This window comes from Gordionus sp. m RMFG-2023, chromosome 2 (genome assembly GCF_954871325.1).
Source record: "Gordionus sp. m RMFG-2023 chromosome 2, tfGorSpeb1-WG-v2, whole genome shotgun sequence".
Taxonomy (NCBI): Eukaryota; Metazoa; Nematomorpha; class Gordioida; order Chordodea; family Parachordodidae; genus Gordionus; species Gordionus sp. m RMFG-2023.
The window spans coordinates 59,575,070-59,600,789 of NC_088776.1; the positions used below are offsets into that span (position 1 = coordinate 59,575,070).

At 30.3% G+C, this 25,720-nt stretch overlaps 1 protein-coding gene across 4 annotated transcripts in view; it reads right to left on the reverse strand.

Annotated features, from left to right (window-relative positions):
• Nucleotides 1-216: 216 nt before the first annotated feature.
• Nucleotides 217-25,720, reverse strand: part of LOC135923247 (uncharacterized) — a 47,166-nt gene continuing 21,662 nt past the window's right edge. The window contains exons 2-9 of one of the 4 annotated variants that reach the window (XM_065457897.1): nucleotides 23,769-23,942; nucleotides 22,240-22,749; nucleotides 21,504-21,605; nucleotides 18,482-19,210; nucleotides 16,780-17,244; nucleotides 4,754-5,021; nucleotides 2,455-2,575; nucleotides 217-1,825 (exon numbers count right to left, since the gene is read on the reverse strand). In XM_065457897.1, coding sequence (XP_065313969.1) covers nucleotides 2,535-2,575; nucleotides 4,754-5,021; nucleotides 16,780-17,244; nucleotides 18,482-19,210; nucleotides 21,504-21,605; nucleotides 22,240-22,749; nucleotides 23,769-23,942 — 2,289 coding nt within the window. In that variant the 3' untranslated portion in view covers nucleotides 217-1,825; nucleotides 2,455-2,534. Of the gene's footprint in view, nucleotides 1,826-2,454; nucleotides 2,576-4,753; nucleotides 5,022-16,779; nucleotides 17,245-18,481; nucleotides 19,211-21,497; nucleotides 21,606-22,239; nucleotides 22,750-23,768; nucleotides 23,943-25,720 lie in introns of all 4 variants that reach the window. The other 3 variants (XM_065457896.1, XM_065457898.1, XM_065457899.1) reach the window with 3 other exon arrangements.

Here is a 25,720-nt window from a genome sequence, read left to right on the forward strand (position 1 = left end):
TTTTAAAAAAAAAGGAAGTAATTTTAAGCAATTTGTTCAGTTACTTTTTTTCTTCCAAACTCTGATATTTAAGTGCAAAAGAGAAAGAGCAAAAGTACTTACTAACACCATTTTCAGAATATTTTATTATAAAAATGATCAAGATATTTAAAATTAAATACAATACATAAAGATTATTAATAATAATAATAATTAAAAAAAATTTTTTTTATATAATAATAATAATATCAAATGGGCAACAGGGGGGTCGGTTTATGAATAAAATTCCTAAAATACGTTGACAAAATTATTATCATTTTTTTTTTAAATATAGTATGTATATATATATATATTTTATAATAATCGTAAATTTTACAAATATAATTCAATAAATATTTTCTTAAAATATGTATATATAAAATAGTTAACATTTATAATAGTTATAATGTAAATTTTATATATATATAATTTTTTTGTAATGCCACGATTCAAAAAAAAAGTAATTGATTAGGAAGAATAAATAAAATAATTAATATATATATATACAGGTTAAAACCAAAATGGGGGAAGGGGATGGTATATGGCCTTTTAATAGTGTTGTTGTTGTTATAAAGAAAATATTAATATAATAATGTTGATAAAACAAATATACTATAATAACACCGGATAGAATTTTTTTATCTAAGGAATACAACTTAAATATTGTTTTTAATAAATAAATTATGAAATGCTTCTCTTCATTTTAAATATAAATTATTGTATTGACTTTTTTTAAAAAAATATGTGTTATTTTTTTGTTGGAAGAATTTAAACATTTTTTTAAACCTAATTTTGAACCAAAAAAACCTACATAAAAAATTTTTTTCTTTGTTTTAATTTAATAAAATGGATCTGATTGCAAAAATAAGTTTGTACAAAAATATCCACTAGGGAATTTAATCGAGAGAAAGAAAGAGGGAAAAGGGGGGAAAGTGGAAGGAAGTGATTAAAGGTAAAATTAAAATTATTTATCGATTTTATAAAAAATTCAATCATAATTAAATAAATATTTCACTTCAAATACAAAAAAATAACTATTTTGACACACCATTTATAAAAAAATAAAATAAAAATTGCTTTATGTTATTTTTGTTTAAAAATGATTATTTTATTAAAATTAAATATATATATAATATTATAAGATTCGCCGGGTGATAATGCATTATATGAATTATTTGATTTTATTTTTTTTTCTTTTTAGACAAATTTTTCAAATCTTTTTGCCTTTTCATTTAAATCATTTTTTAAAAAAAATTTTTTTTTTGGGGGAGTGATAAATTTAGAGAAAAATCTTTAAAGGACTTGATAAATTATCGAATCATATATTTCAAAAAAAAAATGAAAATAAGGTGTTAAAAAAAAATAAAAATATTTATTACAAAAAAAGATTCTATTTTTCAAATATTCTAAAAAGGAACCACTAAGAAAATATCAGAGATTAGTAGCCGCGAAATAGATATAATCTTTCTAAAATCAAAACCGGTTGAAAAAATAAATAACAAATATGGGGGTATACAAAAAATACGTTTGATTTTTAAAATACGAATTTAGGAGGAAAAAAAAAGGGAGAGGCGAAGAAATGACTAGTGATTTTTTTTTCTCCGAAATGTCGCTTCGCGAAGAAAGCGTTTTTTTGATAGCGGATAATTTTGATATTTTTTTCAAGGAAAATCATTACCATTTTTTTTAAAAAATAAAATAGTAAATGACGTTCATCCAATTAGAATACGTTATAAATATAATTTATTTTGATTGGAGGTTGGTTGATTAGGTCATGTGTGCGCATTTTGATTATAGGTTTTTAAATCTAAACAATAAAAAATATTTGATAATATAACTTGACGTGGACTGATATTAAACTAATCCCATTCTTAATTTTTTAAAAGTATCGAAAAACTCAAAATTAAAGCCACTTATATTTGAATCTCAATTTTTTTTGTATAGTTAATATAATAAAGCGATACATTTAAATAGCAGAGCTTTAATTATAGGATGAGATGAAATCTTGAGACATGTGGCTGTTAATCATTCATTTAAAAAAGGTTCGCATAGCGGTAAAGCACCCGCATTAAAATCGCGTGCTAATAGAGGTCGGCGCGGACCACCCCGCGTTAAAATAAAGATATTCGGGCTGGGCTAGAAATTGGTGCCACATATTCTTACGGGCCGAAAGTGTGCAAAGGCAAAAAATTTACGCACGAGACTGAGGGGTCGGTTCGGAGTTCGGACCACGCTGACTTCAAAATTTTTTCGCGGAAAAGAAAAGAAAAGTAGGTTAACACGAATATCGTATAAAGATGGATGCTTATATAAGATCCTTCACTTTGTCATTCTATTATTCATTCGGTGTAGGAATCTAACTCGAAATAAAATAACAGAATGACAAAAAAGCGCGCCATAAATTCAAAATAATGAGATATAAACTTGGAATTTTACTTTTTTTAAAAAATCCACACACACACGCTAGATAAATTTTGGTAGTAAGATCTTGGATATCAACGTGCATTTGTTTGTGCTCAGAAAGGCGGAAGACCGTTAACGCCCCCTGGCCCAGCAACTATGTAATCGTAAATAAGTATAAACATCATTAAATATAAAATTATGTTTAAAAAAGTGTGGAAGGTTAGGTCCTCAATTTAGAGAGTTTTTTTGGTGGGAAAAAAACCAACATTTATTTATATTGTTTTTTTTTAAACTTTTTTTTTATAGATATAATCTATCAATCAATAATTATTATAATCGATTATTTAAAAAAAAAAAAACTTGTTGTTTTTTTCCAGTTTCTTATGATTTTTGTCAATGTTTTGCAGAGTTGTTAAAAGATACTTTTTAACTGGATCTAGATACAGATACAGATACATAGTCTCAAAAGTTATCTAGATACAGATACAGATACAGCGTCTAAAAAGTTATCAAGATACAGATACAATTTTTAAATGTATCTGTATATAGATACATTTTTTTATGCTCTTATAGGTTTGCATAAACCTAAATTAATATTATATTGTAAAAATTCATGAAATGAGCTAAAAATTTATTGACGCGATATAACATTTATCAGAATATAACTAAAATTATAATTTTAATATAATATATGAAAATATATGATTAAATAATTATTAGATTTCAGTAATAAAATATTTTCAAAATTTTGATCATTTAGGCATCCTCGTTTATCTGTGAAGACATTTTTAGCAACACTAAATAGTCTTTCCACAGGGGCGCTTGAAGGAATTGTAGTGTTATATTTAATAAATAACAATTTTATATCAGTTCTTTAAAAATGCTAAAATCTCTACATTTATTTTTGAAAAAGTTATTTAAAATTTGTTGATTTAGAAATTATATCTGCTGTAGGGTACTGAAAAAAATCTGAAATTAAATTATTTTTTTTTTTGGCAGGTTATTTGCTTGCAGTCAGTTGATGACTTTGATAATTCACCAGCTAATCTTTGTATCAATTGTTTTCTTTTATAATGGCTGCATGCCATCTATAATAAAAGCAATAATTAAATCATCTAAAGTGCCTTGAGTTTAAGTCAAAGGTCTTTTAGCAAAAATATTATTGGAGGATGAGCCTTGCCAATATTTTCTTTAGTAATTTATTTTCCTTCCCCTTTTTTATTTTTGTTAACAAGGTTGGATATTTTCTCTTAAAATTTTAATTAGAATTTTAAATATATAATATCTATACCCTTATGTGCTTCACGATATTGCACGTTGAAGTCATACTGACGATATTTTTGTATTTTTAGGTAGACACGGGAAACCTTTTACCATCAGAGAATTAATTGTTTTCTTTGTTTTGAGATATTATTTTAAAATATGCTCAATTTGGCCATGGTAAAGCAATAGAACTTGTTGCTTCCTCTTCTTCATCGATATAGATCTAAATAAATATATAAACTTAAAAATTTAGTTATAAAATAAAATTTACCATTTCCATATTGTAATATTAAAATTTGTATGGTTTATTGATAAACTAGGACATAATATTTAAATTAATGAATATTTATATATATTTTTTATATATAAGTTTTAATATTTTATGTATATATAATTCTTTATTATAGTATTAATAAATATTAATATATAATATATTTATTTATTTCATAAGCTCATATGAAATAAAATAAATTTTACAGTCAAATATTTTTATTTATAATAAAAAAAGGGGTATATAAAATGTATCTTAAAAAGTATCTAAAAACAGATACAGATACCTCTAAAAAAATATCTAGATACAGATACAGATACCTTTCTAAAAAATCTATCTTGATACAGATACAGATACTACATTTTTATATCTAGATACAGTATCTAGATACTTGTATCTAGATACTTTAACAACTCTGATGTTTTGTAAAACATCTTTACTCCAAATTAATCATTAAGGCTCTGTAATCATCCGTCAAGTTCAGTTTGAATTTCTATAATTTCAATCATAACGGTAAATCGAATGAGTTGGCACCCGTCAGCAGACTTGATCGGAAAATGTGCTTAAGCGGGGTCGGGTAAATAGTTCCATATAATAAATTTTAGATATGTGGGATGATGAAAGAAAGCCTCATGTTGGCTAGAATTTTATTTTGGCACTATTTACCGACCAAATGTGCCGCGAACGGCGATTAGAAGTTTCAAAAAAACCCGCGAAACTTTTAAATTGAGCCAACTAATTCTCTTTTATTATAAATAATTTTTCATCCAATAATGGGAATCGATAATGAAAACTCACATGCCACCGGAATAAAATGGGGCTGAAATTGAATGGCACCAGGGTGGTGAATGTACTGGGTGGCGAATTGGTGATGCAAATGATGACTTTGATTCGTATGGGCTTGAATGTGATTATGACAGGGGTCAATTTGCCCGTGTTGTGAGTTTGTAGAGAGCTGGGCCGGACTGGCGTAAAATATTTGGGCGGGTGGGCTAACTGGGATAGGCGATTGGTAGTGCTGTAAGGTAGGGAGCGTCGGCCTTTTGGGTTGAGCCGGTTGAAAAGCCTTGCAAGGTGGGAGGGGGGAAAGAAAATTGTTTCGATAATGTCAATTCGATGATGGATGGAAAAAAATGTATCCATTTTTGATTAAGAAAAAGTTTTAAAAAAAATATGCAAAAAAGAGAATTCTTTGAAATTTATAAATACAAAATATAACTAAAACAATTTTTCATTCATTCACTCCTAAGGCTGCATTCATAGTAGAATGCGACGCGGCACAATTTAACAGCTGATAGATTTTTTAAAATCTGCTTATGAGATCAATTTAATCGGGATCCCCGCAAATAGTATGGATCCTGACGTCGACGCCTTCTATACACGAGCCTTAGGGAGTCGTATATGAAAAATGTAAATTGGCATTTTTACTAAAAATGCCAATTTAATAATCGATCAGCTGTTAAATCTGCCGAATCGGGTACCACCATGAATACAACCAATCTTCTAATATGGCTTTCCCAAACATTCTTATAAAATTTATCGGATAATTGCCAGCAAAACTCACTCGGTTAGATGGTTAATATATAGAAAAGACCTGTAGATTTCGGTTCCCGTTCTAAATGGCTAAAACAAAAATAGCTAAAAATTGGGAACATGGCTTATATCTCCTAGAAAATTTTTAAAGTAAATTTGAAATTAATATTAATAGATGCCAGGGGATTAAATACTTGTATTTAAATTGAAAATTTTAAAAAAATCGCTAAAATGGAAGAAATATCATCCAAATGTTCCCAATTTTTAGCGATTTAGAACCTATCCCGAAATGGTTTTGGGGTCTAACCCTAATTTGGGAAAAAGAATCAGTAATCTTAAAAGCCGCTTTCACAATTAGCGCCAATTGGGCGAAGCGAATTAGCTCTAACCATGAATGAGGGGTTAAAATTCAGCGCGGGATTCTATTGGCCCGGATTTTTCAAATTTTTGAATAATCTTGGCTACATCTCGCAAAATTGTTTCAATGATAAATTCAAAAATATGAGCAGCAAAAATGAAATATGAAAAGCACTATTTTATACGATTCCCCCACTGGTAGTGTTGTTAAACGGCTCGTTTTGAGCCGATTTTTAAAAACGGCTAACTCACTATTTCACCCAGAAAAATATAACTTAAGCCTGAGGATTTTGCTTGTAGAAGGAACCAAGGTTAGGACATCTATTAGAGAAATCTCAAGGCTTAGGCTATATTTTTCAAGCTAAAATATCGAGTTAGCCGTTCTTAAAAATCGGCTCAAAATGAGCCGTTTAACAACACTACCCACTGGAATATTTATGTCATTTTAAAAAAATATCGGCTAAAAATCATTTTTTTTAAAAAAATAAAAATATTTTTTGCAAAGATAATGATTATTATTTTTTCGTTTAGCGAAAAACATTTACCGAAAAGTTATTCGACTAATCTTTGAGAGGGGTTCGAATACTATTGGCATAAAATTTGTAATTCCCATTTTGAATTTTTGTAAATGTTGTATTTATTCCATATTAATTCAACCAAAAAAAGTCGATTCTCAACCCAACCCCCTTCGATTTTTTTAAAAATTTGCATGTTGGTATTATATATATACACTAACTAATAAAAATGTAAAATTTTACTTTTCAAATCGCCTTACTTCATGGGATATGGCCATCTTTAGAAAGGCGGAAATTCCAAAATACACTATGTTTAATTTTAAATATCTCAAAAAGTAATTAAGCTAAAGACATGATTTTAATTTTATTAAATAGCTCTTTATTATGATATAAAATTTATTTTATTGAAAAAAAAGTATATTACCAAAAACCGGAAATAGGTATAAAATAAAAATTGCTCTTTTGTTTTCATTTAAATTTATTTTTACAGATTGACATAATATACTTCTTAATATTTGTACAAAATCCTAGATTGGGAAGAATACTGGGCCAAAAATTATTACGCTTTAAATATAAGTAGTATGGCTTAAATCCTATATTATACTAATTGTATAGTAATTTACGAAACAAATAAAAAGAAAATTCGTTTGAGATCGGGCCGGATATATTTTTTTATAAATCTTTCTGGCCGTGCTAGAAAAATTAGGCCCTAGGCAGATCACTAGTAGACATTGTGTCATATTTGGCACATAAGTTTAGATATTTTATTTTAGAAGGAAAATAATTGTAAAAATATTTATAACTTTCCAATTAATATTCTAATAAACATATTAATTAAATAATCTAATGAATTAGAATAAAATTTGACTTTCATTTTTCCTTCCCTTTTGCTAACAAATATATAATTAATTCTCGCATAATTATATAAGTCAATAGGAGTTATTATATGATTTTCATGAGGACGTTGCAGGCTTGCTCTAGACGCCAACCTCTTAGTAATTCCCCCTAAACTATCGCAAGGAGTTTTGCCATGTGCAGTTGCAAAAAATGCCATTCTGCCTTGATCCCAAAATCATTATAGAGGTTTACAAAGTGTTTTTGTTTTTATACTGGGTAACAGCTCCATCAGAAAAGTAAAATATTATTGAAATCTTATAAAATCTTTCTTTCAAGAATAGAATTAATTTTATTTGAAATAAGTGAAAGGAACAACAAGTATTGTGTTTGAGACAATCAGATATAATCACGTATCTTAAATGTTTGATGATATCGCCTTCGCGGTAATAAATCATAAATGGATGAAGTGTTGCCTGATTATTAGTCCAATGTAACCTTGAGCGTAATCTTGAACTACAAAAGCGTAGTTCTCTGCAAAATGGGATATTATTAGTTATTCCCCATCCTTCAAATTCGATTTTAATGACTTAAAAAATGAATATTGTTCCGAAGAAATAAATACTCCACAAATTTGTTGGCGGACTTTGTTAAAGTTTCGAGTGTAGTACGGTCAACTGCCAACCATTGTTTAAATGTTATATAATAAATGGTATTATTATCAAACAATAAGTGTGGTCATTCTTTAAGTTCCAAAGTGCCGGTACACATTTAGCATTTCCTTAAGTAACAGCAAGGCTGGGGTGGATTGCATAGACTTTGTGCAATGTAATGTTTATAATCTTTTAAGGGAGGAAATGGAAAGTTATGCTTTTACCACATCATTAACTCACAGAGTTGCTATGTCAAAAAATCTCGAATTTAAGAAGAAATTTGGGACGAATATAATCTTTAGGTTGGGTTGAAGAGATTAATGAGCTCACTTTTTATAATCATAGTTGTTACTTTATTGCTTATTTTAAGGTGTTTTGCGTTATATTTAAAATACAATACAATTTGGTAAATGTTGTTTTGAGTTTTTTAACATCTAAAAAATGCAAAATAATAAGATCTTTTAGGATTTTAGTTTTATTGCTATTATTCACTTATATTGTCCACTTTAAAAAAAAAAATTATTCCATATTTGGTAGGATTTAAGCCATACTACTTATATTCAAAGTGTAATAACCATTGACCCAGTACTCGCTCCAATCTAGGATTTTGTACAAATATTAAGAAGTATAATGTCTATCTGTAAAAAAAAATTAAAAGGAAAAAAAGAGCAATTTTTATTTTATAGCCATTTCCGGTTTTTGGTAATAGACTTTTTTCAATAAAATAAATTTTATATCATAATAAAGAACTATTCTAGAGCTATTTAATAAAATTTAAATCGTGTCTTTAGCTTAATTACTTTTTGAGATATTTAAAATTAAATATAGTGTATTTTGGAATTTCCGCGTTTCTAAAGATGGCCATATCTCACGAAGTAGGCTGAGTTGAGAATTATAATTTTATATTTTTACTAATTAATGTATATACTACCATCATACAAATTTTTAAAAAAAATCGAAGGGGGTGGGGTTGAATCTTCAGTTGATTTGATATGGAATACAACAAATATATTTTCGAAACTCTGATAAAAAGTATCGGGCGATACAAATAGATAAATCTGTGCATACCTTGGTTAAATTATAATCATAATAATATGAAATATATTTTCGCAATCTTTTTTAATAAGAAAAGTTACTATCTATCATATATTAATTCATATTATTGCGGGTTGCAACGATATATCGATGTCGATATTCGCGTTTTTGGAAAATGTCGGATATGCAAGATATTTTTTTAAAAAAAACCTGATACCTATTTTATTATTTTTTGGAATATTAATTTATTTTTAATAAAATGTTTTTTCATTCCTTTTAGAAACTAGGCTAACAATTCAGTTATTAATACATCGAAGTCAGATGTACTCGATCTCATTGGCTGTTAGTAAATGTCTTTCAATAGCGGACCTCAATTTGGGCACACTTTTGAAATCAGCTGTATTCGATCTCATTGGCTGTTAGTAGATGTCTTTCAATAGCGGACTTCAATTTAGGCACACTTTTTAATGCATCATAATAAAAGAATCGTTGGTTTAACGTCATTGAATATTGTTGAAGAGGGGGAATTTTAGTTATCTCGCAAAGAGAAAAAAATGTTAAAACTTATTATAATTAATCTTTAAACCACATTTTCTTGGGAGGAAATTTGACGCGATAATTAGACATCAGGGAGTTGAGATATATTTTTAAATGGTTTTTAATAAAATAATAGCGCGTCAAATCTGGCAGGTCGCGTGATTGTAAATAGACGAATAGAAATTTAAATAAATCAGCTGTTGTAACGGCGATTTCCTCGAGGTGGGCCATAATCGATTATTTTTTTTACCAATCGACAAATAAATTTACTCAAGATGCGATTTTTAAAAAATTGCAAAAAAAAACAAACTAATTTGATATTAAGAGACGTAAGGTTCCCCTTCTTTCGCCTAAATCAAAAATTTGACATGATTGGCAGAGCAACCTGAATCTGCGAGTCAAAGGTCGTAACTAAATGTTGTTAAACGGCTAAACCAATATCTTAACCATACAATATAACGCGAGCCTGAAGATTTTGCTTATAGATGGGCACTAATGTCTAGACATCCTATTAGCAAAATCTCTAAGCTTAGGCGATATTTTTCTAGCTAAAATATCGAGTTAGCCGTATTTAAAGATCGGCTCAAAACGAGTCGTTTAGTAACACTAGTCAGAACTAAATGTTGTTAAAAAGGTTATCCCAAATATCTTAACCAAAAAATATGACGCAAGCCTTAAAAATGTTTGATCACAGATGGGCAGGAAGATGTGGAACATCTGTTAACAAAATCTCGAAGCCCGCGTAATATATCTTGGATCGAATCATAATTTAGAATGGGCAGAATCGACTCAATTACCCTTAAAAATTTGCTTATTTAAGTAGTGTGGTAAAAACGAAATGGGATTTTGCCAAACTTCAAATTAAGATTTCGGTCAAAATAATAGTTACGGGAGCCTCGAGATTTAATTGATAGATGTCTAAACCTTTCTGTCATTCTAATGAGAGAAAAAAAAATATCCGGGCTTTGCGAAAAATACATCATTTAAAGTTTCGTATGGGTTTATTAATTAATAAATGTATTTTAAAAAAAAGGATCGGTCAATGGTGGAGAACCTTGTTTATCATAAAAAAAATTCTTACCCTTGTACGATGACATAATGCACGCAAAAAATAAGAAACATGACAAATCCTCACCCCCTTTTTCCGCATCCCTACAAGTGGCAACAGGATCGATCTAAACAATTTGACTTACAATTTATGATCTTACATCCCTTAACGATTCGGATAGCAGCATGGTAGTAAGATTTGTATAAACCTATAAGAATTTCATAAGATTCGCATCTAAATTTAGCCCTTTTTTTGTAACAATTCCGTTTAGTGTTGTTAAAAGGGTCGAGTTGAGCAGCTGTTTAAAAACGACTAACTCAATATTCTAGCCAGAAAAATGTTATCGAGATTTCGTTTACAGATGTCCAAACTTCTCTACCATCTATGAGCAAAATCGCCAGACTTGCCTTAATATTTTTCTGGATAAAATATTGATTTCGCCCCGTTTTTAAAAATGGGATCGGATAGAGAACACGAATTCCGCGCAACGATACCAATGAGTTAAAATATAAATAACATAGTATATATTATTATTATTTTAACTACTTACTTAAATATTGCATATTACATAAATTTTAATCCAATAAAAAAAAATAGGATATTTAAATTCACGCATAAATTAAAAGTTCTGTGGGAAAAAAAAATATTTGAGGATAATATTTGAAATTTTAATATAATATCAAAGTTTCCGATTTCGTTATACGTTAAAATGCAAATTTTTATAGAAATTTATTGTTCTATCTGCGCCTAGCTTGCTTTAGAGATTTAATGAGATCAAAATACTCTCGTGTTCATTTAGGAATACATTAAGATGGCCCAATCAAAAAAATAATATCAATTTTTGACTATGTGGACTAATTTTTCTCTTATTATTTCTCATATTTTTGACAAAAAATCATGATAAAGGGAAGAAAAATATGAGTATGACCATGATAAATTGCATAATTCAATGCTCGTGGAAAGTATAAAAGTTTGCAACGAAAGGATATGATGATGATTCAATATTTTTTATTTATTATAAATTGTGCATGTAAACTTTATTATAATAAGAAAACGAATGCTTTGCAAAATAAAACAAGGATATCCTCAAATTATATTTGGTCCAATAGTCTACGTTAGAGGTCTGCAATGGGCGGGTTTTTAACCCACAAGCCTGCCTGCCCATCATTTATAAAAAAAATTTAACCCACGCCATCCATTTTTTATAAAAATCTAATTTTTAAAAAAATGTTCAGTATCGGCGCTTACACCCCTATAAAAAAAAGCTTTATAATTTAGGAAATTTCTAAATTAAATGCTTAAAAAAATAACATTTAATTTAAATTACGGATAAGGAATTTATTTAATCTAATAAAATATTTAGGTAAAAAATAATATGAATAAAAAAATTAATATTTATTATTTCTAATTATAAATGCAAAAATAATAATGAATCCAGATTTTCTGGCCAAGCACGTTCTTCTTTATCCTAAAAAACTTCCAGCAATGCTAATTCCTCGTTCAGAAGAAACACTGGTTGCTGGAATTCCCAATATTTTTCTAGCTAATCTTGATAGCTTTGATATATCTTTTTCCTTTCGTTTCCACCAAAGTAGGCTATCCGATTGAAGTATATCCCCTTCCTCAAGTGAGATATTTAAATAAAAAGTGAAACTATTAAATAAATTTTAGAAAAGTAATTTGAATTAATTTTTTTATAAATTGTAAACTTAAACTAAACTAAAATTAGCCTAAAATTTTGCTAATTTATATCGAAACTCGTTACTTTAAAAATTAAATATTTTGTTTTGTCATCAGGTAAGGTGCTCTCCTCTGTAACAATCACATCTTCCCATCTGTTGTTAGTTCAAATTTGACGAGGAAGTTATATATTTCAAACATTGCATTTATAATTAAATACCTTTATTCGAATTCTCTTTGCTTTTGGGAAAGTCAGATGTTTAACCACGTTGATGTTATATTCTTCCATGCAAGTCAAATTCAACCTCAATTATCGGAAATTTGGTATAAAAATGTTGAAATTTAATGGAGCAATCTTTAACCAGGCCGCCCTGGCGACCATTCTTTAAAAAATTTTAACCCGCATACCCACTTAGATGGGCGGGCGGGCGAAAAAGCCCGCCCAACGCAGACCTCGTCTACGCTGCACCGACACAAAAGTTTACAACTTTTCCCGACCAAATATTAGAGTGCCATCTATTTTATATTGGCCTTAATCGGCTAAAGCTCCACTCAGACCTTACCTTGCGCGCCAATGATAGCGTATGCTACAGATCATATACATAAATTAGACAATTTTGAGAATTTTTTTATAGGCTTAGCAAATAGTTATCATATTGTTCATTAATATACATATTTTTCTATTATCTCTTACATTACAATTACATCTGACAGTTTTTTGAACTATATCCTATAAAAGAAAGATCTTTAGTTTTATATACATAAGACAAAAATAAAGGAGAGTGAATTGTATTCTTTCGTGTATCTTCATGGGTCGAATTAAAGATAATTTTTAATCAAATAAGAGTTTTTTTGGGGGATGGTTTTATTCTTCCTTCTTTCCCCTTTTTCTATTCCTCTTTTTTTCCATTCCCTTTAAGCTTGCATATAATATATAACATGACCGGTTTTAGTTAGGCCCCTTCCTACTTATTATATTTAAGTTACAAGGTTTTTTGACATCCTTGAATTATACAGAGATGGACTTCTGCATGAGTCGCGCTCGCGCATTAATGGGCATGTCCTAAAAACAACGCGCTAGGATAAGATATTTACTAATTTTGCTATTAAGTCTAGCGATTCCTTCGTTCCCTAGTGATTACTAATGCCAAAATTTATTTGGACGAAAATATTCTAGATCACTTATGAGGCCTTTATTTTTTTTGAAGAAAATATCTGATTAAAACGTGATTTTGGCAATAATAGGGTCGAAATACCTGAAATCCATAAGGGATTACTAGAATTTAAAAAATTAATATACCACATTTGAAATAACTTCCAAAAACAGTAATAAAATCTCAGCAAAATCTTTTTCATTTTTAAATATAACTAAAAAAAATATTAAAAAACAAAAAAAAAGTGTCTACTTTGTGTTGTATTTCCTTCATTTTCGGTTTAACACATTTATCAGTAAATTCGGTTTTACTAGCTTTTAAATTTTGTTAAAGGGATTACCCCTCATTGGCGGTAAGCGCGAATTCGCGACGAATAATAAAAACGATCCGTTTCAACAAAATCAAGGGTTAGCGATTTTTTATGAAATATCTAGCTTTATATGTCATATGGATTTTAATTTTGGATCAAATAAGTATGCGAGTAAAAATCAAGGTTACCAACGGGGTTAAATCAGGCCAAAACGGGCCGATGGCCCGCAAAGAGGTAAGGGTGGGCGCAGCCCCCTATATAAAAATAGCCTTTCTCTCTCAGTTCAAAACTTTTTACCTGGCAACTCCTGTTCACAAGAATATCAATATTCCTTGTTTGAAAGAGAGCGCGATAATATAAATGTTCAATAAGAGTCCGTGTATTCCTTAGCAACCTACTAAACAACTCTAAAATTTTTTTTAATAATAATAGCCCATGCGCATTTTCTTCGAATAAACGAATCTTAAACTATCTGTCCAAGTCTATTCCCTACATTAAAAAAAAGTTGCCATTTTGATTTCGCTAATCTTTATTTGAGCGGGAAAAATTTATTTAAAAAATTGCTTATTTCAATTGGCCTCCAGAAGCTGTAATATCGTGATGGTCTCCTCAACATTTTGCTAAGTCACGCTAATGGGCAACGGTTCAGTTATCGTAATAAAAAAAATTTAATATTTTATCCTTAATGCAAGCCGTTTCGTGTAAAATTTTAATTATTATAATTTATCGGTTTTAGTTTAGTCCTGCGCAAACTCCTATCCTTTTTTTTAGCCTGAACCAAGCCCGAAATATTTATTAATTTTTAAGCCCGGCAGGGAACTTTTATTTTAAACCCAAGCCCGACCTGGAATATTCGATTTAAAACGAGAGTAAAAATTAAAAATCACTGCTTTGTGTACATTCAAAAAAAAATTGGGGGGTAAGAAGGGGTAGGTGGTGGGGCCCACCCCATTTCTAAAATCATATGTTCGTTCATTTCATTAGAGTTCAAAAAATATGTTATAGCAAATATAAATTAGCTTATTTGAAGTTTTAGAGGCCCTTTATAATAATATTTCGAAATTTTATTTCTTTTTTTAACTATAAAACTACCTTATTGTTAAAACAACACGTCCAGTAAGCATTAAAAAAAAAAAGAATAAATCACAGCTGTTTAAATAATAAAATATTTTTTAAAAAAAAACAAGGTTTATTTGGAAGAAAAAAAAAGGCCAGATTGCGTAATATGTAATATTGTAATCAATAACTCCTCAAGGGCATAAATATTGTATTTTAAATAATTTTAATTAAATATATAGTTAGAACCACAATTTATTTCTTCAAGGAGGAAAAAAACTTAGCGGGAGGGATTATCGGGAAAGTTCTCGGGCAAGAGATGTAATAGGCATGGGTAAGTGGAAAATATGGGAGATAAAAAATGAGACACTTAAAAACGCTGAGATAATCTAGTCACAAACCTGGTCGAGATTAAGTTCATGTTTATTAAATTTATAATAGTTGATAAACTAACAAACGGGAATTCAAGTTCGGACCTAAACGAATCCTATAGAGATGCAAACCTTGGGAAGGGTAATAATGGACATGGGGAATTGGAATGCGAAGGACGCCATCTTTAAATAAATGATTAAACAACACGTATTCGCGCCAGAAAAAGTGATTCATATTTAATCGAAATTTTAAAAATATTTTTAATAAGGACTGGTTTATGGTAAACGCGAAATATTTCGATGTCACTTTCGCGATGCGTAATTTACAAAATACATGTTAAATTATACGGCTATGCTATCGTTTAGCGATATCGCGCTTACCATAATATAGGCCTAAGGGTCGCATGCAGGCCAAAATTCTGCCACCCCCCCCCCCCAATATTTTGTCGTAATCTTAAAAAAAAGTGCTTAATAAAAAAAAGTAATTATATTTTGTTTATACCAATGATATACAAGAATAACCTAGATTGACGATGCATTCATTCAAAGTGCTCATCAATGAGAACAGCTGAAAACGCCATTTTGATTTCCCATATAACGGCCAACTTATTCCCATGTCTGACGAGATAGTTAAAATAGTACTTTTTAACAGCTGATTTGCATTCAACGACGTTTTCAAATGCATCATTGATGAATGCATCGTCAGTCTAGGTATTATTACATGTCATGTCATTGATTCATACATAATGTAAATTATGAGGTAACAGGTAAAAAAATTAAATAAGCATAACACTTTAAGTTAAAGAAGAGAAATATATATAATAATTAGCCAATTTCGTATTTTTTTCTTTAACAAAAAAGCATTATAAATAAATAAGACAATTCTTTTTTTTTTGAAAACAAAGTAGAATTAATTATATTATATATATTTTTTTTTTGCCCAAAGCTATTCTTGAAATGAGGAGATTCAAATTTATAATGCTATAAAGAAAAGCTAATAAAGACCTTTTCAAGGGTTGAGGCCAAAGTCTTTTATTTTTATTTATTTGTAGTTTGGATGGGTAGTGTATAAATAGCGAGAAATCATTTATATTTCTTTTTATGAAATGTTTATTTTGACTTTGGACGCACCCCTTAAAGGTGTAAAAATATAATATAAAATAATGTATATAATAAAACAACAAAATTTTTAAAAGCGCATTCAAAAAAATAAAATATAAAAGCCGGATTTAAAGCCTCCATAGCAACCGCGATTTGCACAAAGCGATGCGAAATTAATCGCTATAATCGGCATAATTTATAAATACGTAGCGAAATGATGAAGATCGCGACAGCTGTTTTACGTAATATTTCAAAAAAAAGGATCACAACAGTGGGGAATCAGCTGTGATTTCGCATGGCTTAAGCAAATGGCGCTTACTATAAATAGAGCGTTAGCCTCTCGATAAATCATTTAAATTTAGAACAAGGCTCAATATAGTTCCTCGAGAAATATAAAAACCTATCCAGAAGCAGGCAATTTTTTTTTATATAAAGCAAACAAAAAAAGAGAAGTAAATAAATTGAGAAAGGAAATATATGTGCTTAAATTTAAAACAAATATTTGAACAAAAAAAAAGACACTTGCATTATTAGAATACTAAGTACTTTAATGTAAGCTTGAAGAAATTTTTTTGTTTTAAGTGGTTAAAAAAAATGTAAAAAGATAAAAATAAATAAACGACATAACAAAACGTAGTACCAAATAATTGGAAGCGGATGCGATTAAATTAGCGGCGGCAGGCCTTCCCAAATAAATTTCTGGCTTAGCGTTAACGGGCGTCAAAACACCGCTAGCATCACAGTAATAGTAGCAGGGGAAGCCATTACCATTCTCCCCACTCATGCTAGACATACTATTATTTATCATCAAGCTAGGCGGAATATGAGACGGTCGTTGATTTAAGGGACAAATATAATAAGAAGCGGGATTTAAATCGGCAAAGCTGGTGGCGGGCGCATGCAAGAGCTTATTGCTGTTCATCCGTTTATTAGGGGAAGGGGGTTGGAATGGTTGGAGGGAAATAAAAGGTTCGCGAGTCTCGTAAAGAATGTTAGCTTCCTGACGGCCACGCTTTTTAACAACGCGAGGCAGAATGGCGGAAGATTTAGCGAGTGAAGCACATGGGGGGACGAAGGTAGTAGCGGAGTTAAGTGAAAGCCTAGACTATAAAAAAAAATGTTAAAATAATCTAATATTTTTATATAAAAAAAAACAAAAACAAATAAACGTTTTATTTAGTTTAATTCAGTTTATAGTTGGATAATTGCTCTATATTTTATTTTTGATTTATAACTCCGGGAAAAACGGCGAAATTTAGTTTTTAGCCAATAATTTATCATCTCAGGTTGGCTGTTTTTTTTTGAAAATATAGCTTAACTTTTAAAAGAAAGCATAAATAAATTAAATCGCGGGCTAATGCTTAGTAAAAAAAAATCCGACGCGCGGTTGTGGATTGGGCCGAAACCCAACGATACTCATAACCAAACTCCAGAGAGGTGGTAGGTAAATAGCCTCACAGAAAAAAAGAATAATATTTTATAAACCCAACCAAATCAGCTGTTTTGAGTGATATATCGAGAAGAGTGAGTCATTTGCTGCAAAAGTATAATACCAAAGATCACCATTTTTAAAATTCGGAAAAGAAAAAATTATTCATCTATCTGTTAAATTTTTTAAAAAAAGGCCAACAAGAATATGGTGTTGGATTTGATTTAATTATTGTTTAAAATTAGCGTTTAATTAAATAACCTTAAAATCGAGGACTATTTACCGACCACGATGCATGTTGGCAAAAGGTAGAAATGATAAAAGGATGTTTGATTTATTTAGTTTTCCAAATAGTTATCAAGATTTGATTTTCAATCGGGTAGTCGTTAAGCAAAAAAAAATGGAGGTATAAAAAAAAAATTATTTCATAATTTTGAATCTACTACAAACTCAAACGTATTTAAAAATGTTCATATATAGGAAGCAACTGTAGCGCCATTTAATGTTCTGCGCGTCGGTTAGATGCCATTAATGTGCATTCATATAATGATACATAAAGACAATTAGTCGACATGCAAACCACAAAATGGCGTCACAGATGACTCCTGTGTATGGACACTTTTGATTGGTGAATCCCCAATATGGTAATCTATATATATCATTGTACAAACTTTAATTCTGTTTTCTAATAAGAAATACATATAATTTTTTTAAATGCTCTCCCGATAAAATTTTAAAATAAAATCGGATATAGAAAACAGTCTATAATAACTAAACCAACGAATTCAATTAATGCGATAATACGACAAAAATTTATGCATAGCTATTATTGGAGAAATGTTCAATTTTATCATTTGATCTTACTTCAATTATATTTTTAAGATTTCAAAATAATATATTTTTTTAAATATACTTTTCCAGTGGCATTGTTGTGATGTAACGTACTAGTAGCGTCGACGAGAACGGTGGAAGATATTGGACAAATTTCGCCATTTTGCGATTCGTGGGGTAGTATACCATTTAAAAATAAGTTTTTGTCGCATTCGACGTAATTATTACAACCATCCTCAGTATTCGGGTCCGTAAAAATAGTCTTTTCGGTGGAAGAGCGGGTATCGACTATTTTGGAGATAGAAGTGGGATTAGTAAGGTCGAAGCTACTTTTGTCGAGCGTTGTATCGCAGCCGTTGATGGCCTCTTTCGCGATTCCTTCACTCTTCTTCGCCTGGTCAGGTTCTTTATTTTCATTACTTCCGCTGCCTAACTTAGCCTCATCAACCCTATAAACTTCATCGTCAACGTTATCGAGATGGTTAACGTTTGCCGAATTAGCTTGCCCCGCGTCACCCTGCGTTGGGTTATTTTTTTCGGCTGCGGGTCTGTCCGCGTCTTCCGGAATTTCACTCTCCTTCCCCTCGACATTACCCTCCAAACAATCTCTATTATTGTTGTTGTTGTTCAAGAGGGGGGAAGGTGAATTGGAATTGCAGGAAGATGAGTGAAGGGAAGATCTAACGGAAGAAGGGAAGGAAGGAATGGCGCTATGCATGGAATTCGTGGAAGAGTGGAAAGGAGGACCGGGGTGAAAATATTTGCAGGTGTCGCCTCTAGAGCATTTACCTTTCAGGGCGTCCATACATACCTTGAATGCGTGATTTAATATTAAAAAAATATATATTAAACATTAATCTTCTCTCCTTAAGGTTTTCAAATTTCTTTCTTTCCTTCGGTTTAATCTGTAATCCTTCAATTGTTTCACTTCTGAAAGTTAAAAATTTTGCGAATAGAGTTATTATTTTTTTAGCCCATCAGAGTAAAGTTTAGAAATAAGTTCTCGATAAGGTAAAAGTTTGGGTCATTTTTTTGGCAATTTTTTAAAACTGTTATATAAAAAGAAAATAAATACTTTTTAAAGCGCGGTCCAAAATTTTACGACACGCTTATAGTGCGCACAAATTGAACGCTTCAAACGCAGCGTTTCAAAAAGCAAATAAAATAAAACGTAAACGCAATTGAACCGTTAATTCTATTTTTTTTTAAATATGAAACGTCTAAATTTAAAATCAAAAAAAAAATATTGTCCAATTTGAACGGATGCATTTAAAATGCATTATTTGCGTTTTGAAACGCTGCGTTGAAACGTTCAATATGTGCGCAATATTATTCCTATGCGATATTCATTCTATTTTAGATGCTTATTATAGGGTTGTCCAAGAAAAAATTTGGTACCTTTCGTACACCTTAATCATTATTTTAACCATAATTATTTTATTATTTCATAATGGTCAGATTATATTCTATTTTATTAACTCAATATTGAAATTAGCAGAGTTGTTAAAGGATCTAGATACTTTAGATATAAAAATGTGGTATCTGTATTTAGATAGATTTTTGATTAAATAATCTGTATCTAGATATTATTTTAGACGTTGTATCTGTATCTAGCTAGATCCATTTAAAAAAGTATCTTTTAACAACTCTGGAAATTAGTGATCTGCATCGGGCTTAATTTTTCAAACCCGGCCCGGTCCGAAATTTTTTTAAAAAAGTTTTGCCGGTCCGGCCCGATTTTTATTTTATTACCGGCCTGGTCCGATAATTTATTATAATTACTCAAAATAAAAGATATATGTTATATGGCGTCTAGTTTCTATAAATAAAATCAAATAATTTTATATAAACATTTCAACATAAAAAATTGATAAATTTAAAATATATTTAGAAAAAAATTCCAAGATCCGACCCGGCCCGAATTTTTTTTTAAAATATAAGGCCCGACCCAGCCTGAACACCATTTCTTTTTAAAACATAGACCCGGCCTGAAGCCCGCAGATCTCTAATTGAAATCACTATTTTATAAACCGGATTCTGTTATAAGAAAATAGAAATAATACGAAGAATGGAAAAAACATTAAAAATATCGTCCATATTTTAGGGGGAAGCATTGGCGGCAAAACATTTACCATATGATCAGCACATAACAAAAAAAAGTTGGACAATTTTGAGTAGCAAAATTGAGATTTCCCTATCCCCTACGTACTTGGGAAAGAATTATATATTCCACCTGCAATGAGTTTTTACATTCCTTTATATCGAAAATATTCACAAAATGTCGCCCCTCAATGATCCGTGTAATGGCATTGTAGTCTACAGGGTATTTAGCCTTATTAATGATGAAACATAGTAAAAGTGGTAAGAAATAGGGCGAGACCATCGCTTGTTTGTCCACTATAAACTCCGCTACTTACAATCGTTTATTAGAAATATGGATCAATTAAACTGATCATATAAAAGGGCTTCAATCACTCGATTCAAAATTGAATTCATCTAAATGAAATAAAATGTTATATAATAATAATCGAATATACATTCGTAACATGTTACTGTTAGAAATATACCTTCTGAAGATGGTGCACTTAATTTGCTTTATTACGAATTTTTAACTCCATTAAATAAAATAAATTTCGAAATCCTCAACCCTTTAAAATATGTCAGTCAAAAAAAAATTCCCCAAAAATGTTGGGCCCTACAAAGGCTCAACAAATTGCGAATATCTTAAAAAAATTCGGCAAACATAACACATTAATATTATAAAAAAATTTAATTATAGAAATAAAAACCAATTGTATATGTAGATAGTATCAGATATCTGTTTTAACGGTTTTAATAATGGTGGGATAACACCTACCCCGCCTTTATCCTGAAAGGTATATATATTTAAATTATTTTTCTTTATGATTCAAGTTTAATAAAGAAAAAGTTTTTAAACGATATAATTTATTACATTATTTTACAAGTTAAATTTTAAATTATGGAGGGGGGGGGGGGTAGGTAATTGGTGGATGATCGTAGTTCCAGATCCTGTTACGAAAAAAATAATAATTCCATCTCCGCTAAAAGAATCGCGTTATATTAAGAATAGTTATTACGGTTACGGTATTGGTCGCGTTCTCCAAGGGCAGGTGTTCGGAAGGATGAGCGAATTTGCAATCGGTTTGAGCTCTTTTGCAATTGCCTCGCATATATTCTCTACATATCTGAGAATACAATTAAATAGGCCAGTTAAATATTTCATTTATATTAGATATCTGCAACGGGGCATAATTTTTTAAACCAGGCCTGGCTCGATTTAAAAAAAAATATTTGTGCCGAAAAGTCCGACCCTAAATAAAATTGAATTGTCCACCCGGTTCAATGACATATAATAATACCTAAACTGACGATGCATTCTGCGTCGTTGAATGCAAATAAGCTGGACAAGTAATTATTCTCATGATAAAAACTACTATTAAATCGAAAACTTGCTTCCTTATTATCTTGATGGTCAGGAAATAAGTTTGCGTCAGACATAGGAAAAAATTGGCCTTTCGTTTAACAATATTCAAAATATTAAAATTCGGATCGGGCTGTCATATCAACATTTCAAAAAGCACCTGGCCTAATGAAATTCGGGCTGGACCTAACATTTTGATTTCTGAAATAGTCCTACAAGTCGGATCGAAGCCCGAGTAGACCGCAAATTCTTAAAATAATTTGGGCGAAGTCAGGCTCAGACTTTTTAAATGTCGGGTAAAGTTCGGGGTTAAAACAAATTAAAATTTTAAGGTCTCTGCTTTCAATATATTTATTGTATAATAATTTAGTGAATACTAGTATAAAAAAATATATTACCTCCACACGGTCCAACCTGTTGAGCTGTTGTTGTAACGGGGCATGGTGGGCTATAATCATACCATTAAGTGGGTTATTACTCAAACTCATGCCATTATTAACGTTTCCATTGGTGTCATTGATTGAAAGGCAATTTTGATATGCTACTAGCCCGTTACCAGTGGTAAAGCAGGTGGTGTGATGAGCGGTGAGGGCTGGCGATTGAAGTTGGGCTTGGGGGTGGTGGTGCTGAATCAAAATTGGCTGAGGTGGATGTTGGTGGGTAGCGCCGCCCAGTGATATCCGCCTGGCAATGTGATTGTAATGTGGGGGCGGTTGTAAGTGAGCGTAGTTGATGTATGCTATGGGAGTGCCGTCGGGTGTTAGGATATAATCACCGGGGCCAGGTAATGGCGTCAAAAATTGATTCAGGGTGTTTAAATGGTGGGTTGGACCTGAGCCCGGTGGTGGGGACCCGCAAATGAGGGGCGGGCCCAAGGGAGGAGGGAGAGGGGAGGCTACGTTGGACGTCTGGATTAATTTTTTTTTAAATATTGAAATAATAATTAATAACATGGTTGAGATTTATGAATGTATATTTATATATATACTTATAGTACAGACATACTATCGTGACCTAATCTAGTCTCGTAAATAATATTAAAAATGATAGAATCGAATAAAGGATAAGAATCTTTCCATGATTTTTCCATCATATTTGAAAACTTCGTATGATGGTTATATCGGGTTTAACTTAAGTAATTGTAAAATTTTATAAGACTCTAGTTTATCTGGATCCAGAGTTATGGGCTCTCAAGGTCTCTTCAAATTACTTAATAAATATTTAGTCCAAATCTATAAATTAATTATATAAATAATTGCATTTTTTTATACAAAATTATACATAATTGAAAATAAAAATTAAACACATTAAGAAAAAACGTTCAGGCCCAGATCTTTAAGATATTAAATACAAATATGAAGCTAGCTATAGCTGTAAAAAAAAGTATAACTGTAAGCGCCTTAAAAAAATTGCAGGAACACGCCCAGATTGGCGCCTTGCCCAAAAAATATTTATCAGGGTCCTACTGAAAAACATCTGGGGACAAATGGAATCTACCTCCATCCCGAAGTCATGTTGCAATCTTTTAAAATGAATGGGGGTTAAAAGACAGGCAGTGCTAAAGTATTGCCTAAAGAAAATATTAGTAAAATGGTCACAATTTCAGAGAACCAATCAGAACCACGCGGTAATACTCATTACGACTTTAACGTCATTTTACTCAAAATCTTTTTATAAAAAGGGTAGGTCATAGAGCAACCCTTATGGAGTCTCAGCTTCAAGAGCTTGTGGGGGGGGGGGGGGGATAGAGGGCTTTGGCCCGAAAAATATTTTAAATAACCAGTCCGATTTTTAACCCGCCCGTCCAGGCTAACAAAACCCCGTTCATTACGGACCTCGAACGCATATCCCCTGTTTTACGATACGAGTAATTTAAGCTCAAAGCGAGCGAATAAAAATAATTTATTATAGGTCGCATTAGAATTACCATTTGAGATGCCAGGGGATGGCCGGGAAGGAAAGGCGAGAAAGTAGCTAATTGGCCCATTAAAGCCGCGTTTTTGAGGGCTAAATTGTTCCTCCCATTCACGAGCAATTGTTCTTTTAAATGCTGGGGCGGATGCAGGTATTTGCAAGGTGGCTTCTCTCTGTTACATCTTCCCTTTTGGGCGCGTTTTTTATTTATTTATTAAAAATATTTATTTGATTTAGTTTTCAATCAAGTCAAGTCATTAATTTTTTTTTTCTTTCTTTTCCTTTTATTTCATTGTTTTTCTCTCATTTTTCATTACTTTTATTTCTATATTTTTTTTCCCCCTCAAAAAAACTTATCTATGTTTGTTAGGCGCATATTTTTTTTTAACTTCTCTACAAATTTTAAAAATATTTATTTAATTTTATCTATTGGTTAATTGGGGTAAACATATGTCTTTTTGATCTTAATAATTCTGGTAATTTATTAAAGTTTTTTTTTTAAAAAAAAATAAAATAAAATCATAATAATTATGGAAATATTTTTATTTTTTAAATATAATAAATTAATTTTTTTTGGGGTTTCGTTTTCGCAATAAATAAATCTTTACAAATAACGCGAATTTTAGGATGTGAGATAAAGATTCCCAATATTACGGGCCAATAAATCGTTTTAAAATGTGGTTAAATTCTATATATATATATAGGGTTCGATTTTGAAATGTAGAAGTCAATTTCATGTCAAAATCAATGCTCAATTTCGATAAAAAATAGGCATGTCTTGTATGTTCCAAAATTAAAGTAAAAAGGGATGTTTTTAGCTCGTTTAGCAATGATGTGATTTTATAATGGAAAATGAATATTCTTGTTATTCGTGGTCATCTTATGTCCAGCTGAAAATTAAAATTTGAATTTTTTTTTTAAAAAAAAAAATTATCGCGTCCGTTTAATTTTTCTCAAATCACAAATATTAAAAACATATAGATGGCGCTGTACAAGATTTATTTTCATCAGTATGCATATTTTAGTATTTAAATTCATCGAAACACTAATGTACAGCGCCATCTATAAGATTTTTTCAAACGTCACTTTTAAATAATACATTACGATTAAATCAAGCAGCCACACGCTAAATTATTGAAGAAATTTTAAGAAAAATAAGATGTAAGATAAAAAAAAATTTTTTTAAAAAAACTTTCAACTAGAGATAAGATGACCACGTATAGCAAAATATAAAAATTTTACTATAATCAAATTGAATTAATTTTCAAGCAAGCTATTTATTTGCCAGTGAAAAATGACAAAAAAATGTTAATTTTTTTTAAAAAAAAAACTCAAATATTGAGCTAAAATTATGAATCTAACTAGAAAAATGTTGTTAAACAGCTTAATCTAACCGGTTTTTTTAAAAAGTTGACTAACAGATTTTAATCAAAAAAAATTAATACATGCGCAAGCCTGAAAATTTTACTCATAGATGTCTGTCAGAAAGGTTTAGACATCTATTAGCGAAATCTTGAAGATTAGGCAATGTAAATTTTGGAGCCGTTTTTTTTAAATGGGCTATATCGAACCATTTAGCAACACCAGAACGTGTATGTACAAATTTTTATCGGAATTGAAAAGAGTAGTCGATATCTCGCTTGCTCATTTGACACGGAAAGATCGGTGCATAGACACCTGCCACCGAGTCCAATTATTATTATTTTTTGAAGGATGACTTAAAACCTTGTCGGACCACCTAATTAATTTCTAAAAAAAATATAGTTTGGAGTCAGAGGTCAAATCTCTAGGTTTACACTTAATATTCGTATTAAGTATATTTTGCTAAATTTTACGAGCTTTTCGCAAGTTACAAATTTTTTAAAATAAAATTTCAAAATTTAGAGGAAAAATATTCGGTATAAAAATACCTTCACCCTACGATTGAATTTAGATAACTCACCTATAACGCTAGGAAACTTAGAT